The sequence below is a fragment of the Triticum dicoccoides genome, chromosome 7A (assembly GCF_002162155.2).
Source record: "Triticum dicoccoides isolate Atlit2015 ecotype Zavitan chromosome 7A, WEW_v2.0, whole genome shotgun sequence".
Lineage (NCBI taxonomy): Eukaryota > Viridiplantae > Streptophyta > Magnoliopsida > Poales > Poaceae > Triticum > Triticum dicoccoides.
Genome location: NC_041392.1, coordinates 139,003,039 through 139,013,689, shown reverse-complemented (window position 1 = coordinate 139,013,689; position 10,651 = coordinate 139,003,039). Strand labels below are relative to the sequence as shown.

General features: G+C 40.8%; 1 protein-coding gene across 1 annotated transcript; it reads left to right on the top strand.

Moving 5' to 3' along the window:
- Positions 1-485: 485 nt before the first annotated feature.
- LOC119331613 (patatin-like protein 1) lies at positions 486-2,197 on the top strand. The gene is made up of 3 exons (XM_037604777.1): positions 486-744; positions 831-1,012; positions 1,094-2,197. The coding sequence occupies exons 1-3, from the start codon at positions 604-606 to the stop codon at positions 1,995-1,997; spliced, it is 1,227 nt and encodes a 408-aa protein (XP_037460674.1). The 5' UTR covers positions 486-603; the 3' UTR covers positions 1,998-2,197.
- Positions 2,198-10,651: the final 8,454 nt, after the last annotated feature.

Below are 10,651 nucleotides of genomic sequence, written 5' to 3'. Positions count from 1 at the left end.
TTTGCCAACATTTTTATGGCAATTTCTTCGAACACCCATGGCAATTTCTTCAAAACACATCGCAAATTATGCAAACAAGGGATTTTGCTATGAAATTTGCCGTGTTCCCTTAAGGAATTGCCATGTTCGTGAAAAACGTTCGCGAATGTCATCCCAGCGAACGTTCGCTGAATCATTACCATTTAACTTTATTATGATTTCTTTCCCTTCCGCTCTCTTTGTCTTGTTATTAGGATGGAACGTGTAACTTTTGAAGAAAATCTGGTGCGACCAAGCATCGTCGCTGCTCTTCGTTGCGCCAACAAATCATGCTGTCGACCGGTACAGCGAGCAGGGACTCGAGAAGTTGGTCATCGGTACCCATCAAACGTGACAAACGCGCGCCATAAAATAAGTGTAAAGTAAAATGATTCCATCTTAGCCACTGGCGCCAAATTTGGAGTTAAATAGCCCGGTAGGCGGTAGAGGCTCCAGATCGGAAAGCGCAAGAACACCAGAGCTACGGGAGCGAGCTGGGTCTTGTTTCAAATTAAAGGCTCTCCCACTGCTAGCACTAGCTAGAGCTCAAGCGCAGTGCAGGGCACACCCCGTGCGAAGCTAAGCATGTGCAGCCAGGCGGACCCCACGCTGACGTGCCCGCCGCCGTCGCAGGGGCGGCTCATCACGGTGCTGAGCATCGACGGCGGCGGCATCCGCGGTCTCATCCCCTCCACCATCCTCGCCTGTCTCGAGTCCAAGCTCCAGGCACGTCAGTCTGCAGCTCGATTGTCTATAGCTGCATCTTCGTCGTCCTAGATTGATTTTTTTGTGACGTGTATTGTGTTTGATAGGAGCTGGACGGGCCGGACGCGCGCATCGCGGACTACTTCGACGTGATCGCCGGGACGAGCACGGGCGCGCTGGTCACGTCGATGCTTGCTGCGCCGGGCGAGAACAAGCGGCCGCTCTTCGAGGCCAAGGACATCAACACGTTCTACCTCGAGAACGGGCCCAAGATCTTCCCGCAGAGGAGGTACGTACTCACGCACGCACGCACGGTGTCCCTTCTCTTCAGCGGCGATGTTGACGCCGGCGTTGCTTCACGTACGTGCAGGTTGGGGTTCCTGACCCCGATGGCGAACCTGTTCGGCGCCGTGAAGGGTCCCAAGTACGACGGTAAGTTCCTGCACGACAAGATCAAGAGCCTCACCAACGACGTGACCGTCGCCGACACCGTCACCAACATCATCGTCCCGACGTTCGACATCAAGTACCTGCAGCCGGTCATCTTCAACACGTACGAGGCCAAGGTGGACCCGCTCAAGAACGCGCACCTCTCCGACATCTGCATCAGCACGTCGGCGGCACCCACCTACTTCCCGGCGCACTACTTCACGACCCATGACCCCGCGGGCAAGCTGCCGGACCGTGAGTACCACCTCATCGACGGTGGCGTGGCCGCCAACAACCCGACCATGGCCGCCATGTCCATGATCACCAAGGAAGTGTTGCGCCGGAACCCGGACTTCACGCATGGCAAGCCCGCCGAGTACCACAGGTACCTCATCATCTCCATCGGCACAGGGACGGCCAAGCAGGCGGAGAAGTACACCGCGCCAGACTGCGCCAAATGGGGCGTCCTCCGCTGGCTCTATGACGGTGGCTTCACCCCACTTATCGACATTTTCTCCCATGCAAGCGCCGACATGGTCGACATCCACGCTGCTATATTATTCCAGGCTCTCAACATTGAGAAGAACTACCTACGCATCCAGGATGACTCCCTCACGGGCCACACGTCCTCGGTGGATATCTCCACCAAGGCCAACATGGAGGCGCTCATCGGGATCGGCAACATGTTGCTCAAGAAGAAAGTGGCCCGGGTGAACATCGACACGGGGGTGTACGAGCCCGTCGACAATGAGGGCACCAATGAAGAGGCGTTGGCTCACTTTGCCAAGAAGCTCTCCGACGAGCGCAAGCTGCGGCTGAGCCAAACCACCCTCAACTCCCAATAGACAAGAGAACGATTCGAAAGAGAACAGAGACGAATAAAACTAGCTCCTATGCTAGATGGACCGATCTAGAGTTGTAATGTTTCGTGAGTAATTATTATTTTTAATCCGACAATATCGTTGTTTAAACTTCAAAAAATATATTTTACCACCTAAAACGATGGATGCAAGTCGGATCAAACAATATCAGGCAACTTGTCTCATGATTATCAGCTTTAAGATTTTTACGAAGTTGGCGACTATCAGCTTTAAGATTTTTACGAAGTTGGCGACTATCAACTTTAAGATTTTTACGAAGTTGGCGACTAATCGGTGGAATGGCATGGCTGATCATGTAGTCCATCTCACTCAAACATCATGCATGGAAGGATGAAATATACTTGATAGGGTTGGTGTCCTACATGAAACTATAAATGAGCTTCACCAAAAAAAGATGAGCAGTGTCATCTTAAAAATCAACTTTAAGAAAGCTTATGATAAAGTCAAGTGACTCATTTCTTCCCTAAACTCTTCGCATGTAGGGGTTCTCACTAAAATGATGCATGTGGGTCGGGAGTTTTGTCTTTGGGATAGTGTCACCATCAAAATAAATGATGACATGAGCAACTACTTCCAAAAGGGACTTTGTCATGGTGTCCCGCTATCCCCTATCATGTTCAACATTGTAGCGGGCATGCTCGATATACTAGTTGTACGCACTAAAATGGTTGGACATATTAGTGGGGTAATTTCTCATCAGTAGAAGATGATCTATCCACTCTATCATATGCCGATAATAACACCATTCTCTTATGGACCATGACTAACCTCAACTTGCTTTTATGTGCTTTTGAGAAACTTTTCGATCTTAAATTAGTTCTCATTAGAGTAATTTTTTCTCCTTCAGAGATCGGATATCTTTGGTTGTTGCCTCGGGCAGTTCCCAATTAGGTACATTGGTACTCAAATCCACTACCACGGACTTGGAAATGTACGTGGAAGATTGACTTCAGAAACGCCTTACTAGCTGAAAGAGTAAACTCATGTCATATGGGGGGTGATTGGTTGAATTAACTTCGTCCTCAACAACATGGTTTTGTACACGGTATCATTCTTACACTTACCAAAAGGGGTCCTGCAGAGGCTGGACTACTTTAAATCCTTACTTTTCTAGCAAAGTGGCATACTGACAGTGAAACAAAGAAATATCGGCTTGCTAAGTGGAGTGTCATGTGCCGCCCTAAAATTCAAGGTGGCTTGAGTACTCACGGTCATGAGATAAAAAAAAGTATTGCACTTCTATGTAAATCGTCAAGCAAACTTTTTAGTGGAGAAGACGTGTGGTAGGAAATCATTTGTTATAAGTACGTGGGATTCAATGTCATTTTTCTCAACTCCACTGGAAACCACGGGACCCCATTTTTGGATTGGCCTGATGAAACCTAATGTTTTTTTTCAATTTGGTTGTTTCTTTGTCACGGATGGTTCCCAAGTTAGATTCTTGGAGTATGCTGATCTTTTACAAGTGCACAGGGTTTGCTTGTAACCTTTTTCAAAGTAAGAGAATCAATTCCCAAAGAGAGATAAGTAAATAGTTTGCTTCATTGCAATATGCCTACAAGTTAGTTGTCGTCTCAAGCAAAGTAATGCGAAAATGGAATATTGCAATAGTGGTCTGACAAGAAATCAAAGTGCGCAAGATTATAAGTAATGAAAAAGCGATGAAAATTGCAGTAGCGGTAAGGCGTTTGATGATCCTCTATGATCCAGTTTTAGATTGTAGAAAGTTCCTTACCTTTTCCCCAAGGTTGTTGACAAAGATGTGCTATGTGATAAAGATTCAAGCAAGTTATTGTTCTCTCAAAATGTTCCAGTTTTCCAGACCTTTAAACAATCTTTTAGGTGTAAACAATGATATGGAAATAGGCATGGGAATTAAGACTTACACTTTAAGCTTTGTACTTGTGCGTGGGATCTCGTCTTGATCTACAACATGGTTCTTTTAGACATCCGTTACGATGTGCTCACAGCGAGATGTAGTGGGGCGTGTGTCCAAAGTACGTCACGGCCGGTCATGACCTGCATCGACAGTCGGTTGTCCAACTGCTGGCCCTTACCGTATCACAGGGTTACCTCGGTTATTAAGGATTTATCCAAACAAGAGCATTGAGCTTTTAATGACTACACCTCATTTATCCCCAAGGAATTGCTTTTCGCTACCGTACTAATCGCTTGTGTTACTCGTTTCAGAATAGCGCTCCACACGTCCTTGTTTCTTGCCTCCTACTTGATCGATCTATGGGATCCCGGGTACCTACAGGGGCCTTAGAACAAGAAGAAGACAAAAGACAACTCCATTGTGAATCACACATACATATAACGTCAATTAAGCAAAGTCTCCAACAACCCCATGCACAAATGCATAGGGTTGCAATGCCTTGCCTCAACCCATTGCCTTACGGAATTATTGACACACATGATCAGATTACAAGAAGAAATCATTGAAGACGACATAAAGATGAATGATTGATTGATAAATAGTCTTACAATGTTGCTGATTGCGATGCACCGATTACAAGTATGGCTATCTCGGGGAGAAACACTATGATGGTGATGAGGGTGATGCCTATGGAGATGAGATGGGAAATGGTGGCGATAGGGTTTGTGAATGGCTTCTCGTTATCTGTTATCGCTCCGGTCGTCCCTCTTTCACGGATTATGCATTCGCCCCTTATAAAGTATGATCTGTTGGATGTCACGGTGCTCCTAAAAGTAATAAAAGAGCGGCGAGGTGAATAAGCGATGCAATCAACAAGTAGATTAAAGCGTTCTCGGAGAGTCTGGGATACTCCCAATGGTATGTGTTTAATGTAACGTATACTATTGCATGGTTCTAGGTGGATATTTAAGCCACCCTTGATGTTTGTAACTGGACGGATCCAGGTACGAAATATGTTCTACTCTAGGTATACTTTGTACCACGCACGGCACTACAATAGTTTTGGCACTCTAGTTCTCACAATGCTAATTAAGGGTTTTCCATGGACGCGGTCGCTCCAAGGGCTCTTCGTTACTCCACCTTGAATCACCTCTGCACCCTAATCTTTACAACAACAATAATATGCTTCGTGGCCATACAAGATGGAAATGATGAGTGGGCCCTTCACAATTTTCATGAAAGCTATTAAAAATCTAGTCTAGTATCTCATATCTTTATAAGCGTTCAACATCTTTACATACTAAGGGGCATTCATATCCCCGAGAACTAGGGAACTACTCACACATGAAGATAACAGGCATCATACGAATAACGGTGGTGAACATGGATGATAAAACAGAGTAATACACGTAGGGATCCACTAGGGTTCGGTAGTACAACGGAATGGAGATGGGATAGTGTTGATGCCGGCATGGACCCATTAGCACAGACTTGCTTCTCGCGAAGGCACATATTTACTTCCGCGAGAAACACGGTTATGCTTATCGGAAAGGAAAAATATGTGCTTCCACAAGAAGCACAGAAGGGAACAATATGTGCTTCTACGAGAGGCACATTTGCTTCTCGTGGAGGATAGATTTGCTTCCGTGAAAAGCACATATGTGCTTCTCGACAAAAAATAAACAGTGCTTCCATAAGAAGCACATATTTGCTTCTCTTCGAAGCACATATTTGCTTCCGCGAGAAGCAAGCCCTACCCCTCGAAAAAGAGAAAAAAGTGAAAAGTCACAATCGTGCTTTCTACTTCGGTTTTTTCCTTCTATTGTTTTTATGTCATTGGTTTTTTTGTTTCCTTTTTTATCAATTTTTTGTTTATTGTTTTTTGGGGCTTTATTTTCATGATTTTTTTTGCCAAAACCTACAAAAGTTGGATCTAGTTTTGAAGATCTCGATGCGAGCAATCTAACAGTTAAAATGACTCAGGATATGGACGCATTGTTCAAAAGATAAAATATTTTGAATAAACAAATCTAAAGGAAAAAAGGAAACACTCTGGTTGCGAGAAGTGGCGCGCATTCAACGCATCATTTGTCTTCGCCTGAGAAGGTAGGAGTAATATTTATGAGGAGCAACCCTTAATTAGTAATTTCGCCAATCAACCATTTTCTTTGAGCGAAACAGGTTAATTCAGCCGGCGTGGAGCAAGCACTAGAGCTACCGATTTTCTAATAGGAAAGGCCTACGGGCGACGACTCGCGGGCAGGCCCATTAGCGCGCTTGGTTTGCTGCCGTTCATATCGCACATAGGTTCTTTCTCTGCGAAATCACTAATTAATTAAGGAATACTTTGTCTCAAAAAAACTAATTAAGGAATACTCGTTGCAAAGAATACTTTACTTTTTCAGGTCGCATCAAGTGGCGCACATACAGCGCGCCACTTGTCGCAACCTGGGAGTTTTCCCTTTTTTCGTAGATCTGTTTATTTAAAATGTTTTATCTTTTAAACCGTGCGTCCAAATCTCGAACCGTTTTCATTATTGGATTCCTCGCGTTGAGATCTTCAAAACTAGATCCCATATTGATAGGTTTTGACAAAAAAAAATCACGAAAAAAACCGAACGCAAAAAACCGGGCGAAAAAACCGAACCGGGAGCGCGGTTGTTTTTCCTTTCCGAAAGAGGCACGCACGTGCCTCTCGCGAAATCACAACCGTGCCTCTCATGGAAGGAAAAAAACAAAAAACGCGTTTTTTTTCGTTTTCGAGATGCACGACCGTGACTCTCTCGAAAGCACAACCGTTCTTCTCGCGGAAGCAAAACCGTGACTCTCTTGAACAAAAAATACTAGAAACGAACATTTTCTGAAACGTGGGAGTATTTTCATCAAATGTGACATACATTTTTTTAATGACACGAAACATTTTTTATATTAGCAAATATATTCTTTTACATTGTATACACAATATTTTTGAAACCACATACATTTTTCGAAACAGCGGAACATTTTTCATTGTCTTTAACATTAATTTTAAGTTATCAACATTTTCTAAAACCATGCTAACAAATTTTTATACTATGATAAGGCTTTTTACAATATTTTTTTAAATTTACTAACTAAAGTTATGTTCTAAATTATATGCACTTATATTAAAATAGAAATAAAAGTAAAATAAGAAGAAAAATGAAATTAGGCTGACGTAGACAGGACGAGCCACATGCTACTGGGCTGGCCCACCATGAATTAAGCGGCATCCATGCACCTCGCTATAAGCAGCACATAGCTGCACCCAAGAACAAGGTGATTGCATAATGCTTACTACACAACAACCACCTAAATGCGAGTAGAAAAACAATGGTGTTTCGAAGAAAGCTCGGTGTATTAGCATCATTCCCATATCTGATGGACCCATCTTCTCTGAGTTGGCCTGAATCGGTCCTTCTAGGACATTTCTGTCATCGTCCAGCTTCAGAATACGCAGGTTTTAGATTTTGAGATGGATGGGGCACCCCTATATCTTACTTATAGCGAGAGGTAGGGCAGCCTCGCGTCAAGCGGAGCCATAGTGGGACAATCAAGCACAGCAATAACGCTTCGCGCAGGCATGACATGGGCTTGCCCGCCCCGCTGGCGTCGCACTTTTTTACTTACTTTTCTTTCTATTTTATTTATACTTTAAATGAATATATATTAAAGTTTTAGATTTAATTAAAAAACCGAATCCCGTCAATTTGAAGAAAAAAATGTTAACATGGTGTAATTTTTTTTATAAAAAATGTTCTTGACATGAAAAAAATTCTTGTGTTTCAAACAAACCAATGTGATTTTTTCATAAATTTTAATACAATGTAAAAAATGATTGTATAGTATAAAAATGTTTTCCCTCCCGTCCGTATTATTTGTCTTAGATTTGAATGTATTCTAACAATAAACGTGTTTGAATACGTCCATATATAGACAAATTTAAGACAAATAATATGGATCGGAGGAAGTCCCAACAAATAATGTATGTATCATACTAAAGAAATGTTCTCGTGATCCAAAAATAATTTTTGTGACATTTGACAAAAATATTTAAACAATGTAAAAAAATGTTAGCTTAGTATAGAAAAAAATTATTAACATAAAAATTTTAAAATGTATTTGATAAAATCATGACAGTGTATTCAAAAAAGTGTTCAAAACATGTATTAAAATTAATATGCACATTGTGTACTTGAAAAAAGTTCCACATATATCAAAAATTGGTTAAATGTGCACTGAAAATGTATAAATTGTACTAAATAAAACTAGATGTTTGCTAAAAAAAAGGAAACCCAGTGAAAATCTACAAAGAAACAAAAAGAGAAAGCAAAGAAAACCGAACGGAAAAAGAAAAAAATAACAAGAACCAGGAAAGAAAACAAATAATGTTCAAACGCTAGTGGGCGGGCCAATTAGAGGGAAATCAATTGCAAATGAAAAAAAATTCTGAATTAAAAAATGTTCTCAAATTCTGAAAAACAATCATGTTTTTGAAAAATGCTTATATACTTGAAAACATTCACCAAATTCTGTAAATGTTCATCGAAAATGGAAAGGAGTTCGAAGATTTAAAAAAACACTAAATTTAAAAAATTCATCAAATTTGGGGGGGAAATCATTGAATTTGAAAAATGTTCATCAAATTTGAAAATTTTAAAAAATAATCATCAATTTGAAGAAAAAGTTCACGTATTTGCAAACAATTCGTTGAACAAGAAAGGAAAAAGAAAAAAGGGGAAAAGGAAAGGGAAAGGGAAAAAACAAAAACAAGAAAGAATAAAAGAAGGAAAAAGTTGTAACTTACTGATCCCGCTATGTGGCGGTGTGGTTGCATCACTTATCTCGATGAGGGAGGTCGCTGGTTTGATTGACAATTAGCACACATTTTTTTGTTGGGATTAAAACAAGGAAGAATAAAAGAAGGAAAAAGTTGTAACTTACTGATCCCGCTATGTGGCGGTGCGGTTGCATCACTTATCTTGATGAGGGAGGTCGCTGGTTTGATTGAAAATTAGCACACATTTTTTTGTCAGGATTAAAACACATAAAAGAATCTACATGGGCCGGTCTAGCGTGAGGGCGCTTCGGGCATCTGTTTGCAAAACACACAGTAATGGATGTCTTAAGCGCCAAATAGGAATTGCCTCAAAAGGTCGTGCCTCCGTTCGGGCCGCCCCATGTACAGGCGCCTGCTCTTCATTTGGTTGCAGCTTCCCGGATTTTTAAATGTTTCCTGCGGTTTGCAGTGGTTTTTGTTCTATTTTTATTGTTTCTTTTTTCCTTTTTTTGTTTTTTGTTTTTTGTTCTCTTTTTTGTGTGTTATATAAATAGTTCACCACGTATTACAAAAATGTCCATCCTACTTTAAGAAAATGTTCACCCTGTATTTATGAGAAAGTTGAACATGTGTTATAAAAATGTTCAGCATACACCACAAAATGTTCAATGTGTATTTAAAAATTGTTTAACATGTATCAGGGAAATGTTCAATGTGTATTTAAAATTTGTTCGGTATATATCACAAAATGCTCTGTGGTCGAAATTTTTTATTTTTTTTATCTGGCATTGCGGTTAGTTCTTAAATATTCACACGTCTATTAATCAGTAACATTTGATAGCTCAACTGGTAACGAGCAAATACCATCTATCGTACGGGTGCGAGTTGGCTTACTCAACAAATCATCATGTTTTGGTGATTTTACTAGCCCTACGTGAGAGCTCGCTTGTTTGGCGCTAATGAGCGTCAGCTAGGATCTCTCATCTCTCTGTGAGCTCCTATTTGGCGTATGACGCGCCTGCAAACGAGTCAGCACCCCTATTGGGCCCGCCCATGAACGTTGCTAGAACACCCTAGTTTTTCTGTTTCAATTTTTAAAAAGTTCCAAATTTAAAAAACTGAACTTTGGACAAATGTTCCAGAAATTATAAATTTTTGGGCGTTAAAAAATCTTTATTATGTTGAAAAATTTCGTGTATTCAAAGAATATTTGTGCATTTTATAAAAATGTGTGATCTCAAAAAAAATGGTGTCGCATTAAGCGAGTTGGTAGCAGCTCTCGCTAAAGGTTTTCCATTCCTTCACATAGTATTGGGCCGGCCCATTCATGCACGCATAGCAAGTAAAATTAGCAGAGGAAAGGGGAGAAATAGGGATCGATCCCGGGCGCTACTAGCCACTCCGCCTAGGTCCCATTCATGGTAAGTAGTAGGCCCTGTTTGTTTTAGTTTCGCTTAGATTTTAATCACCTATGGGAATCAACTTCACCACCGAAGTACACTTTGAGATGCTTCAGGAAATTGCATTAAAAATGGCCCAAATCCAGATTCTGCTTCACTGGCAAAACTAATTTAAAAAAGATGCTTCTTTTTCTTTTGTTTATTTTGTTTTTCTCTCCATTTCTTTCTTTCTTTCTTTCTTTCTTTCTTTCTTTCTTTACACTTTGTTCTTTTTTCCATTTACAATTTTAATTTGTTGATTTTGCTTTTTGTTTCGGTTTTCTTTGTTCTTTGGTTATTATTCTACATTTCTTGTATGTGTCAGCAATATATTTCTAATACACCTCTAACGTTTTTCCAATACAAATTAAATGCTTTTGTAATGCTTTTTCCAAATACTTCTTGGACTTTTTTTCAAAATTCTTGATTAATATTTTTATATACATGATAAAAAACATCGTTTTCCTAATATATGATCAACAGTTTTTCTATACACATTTAA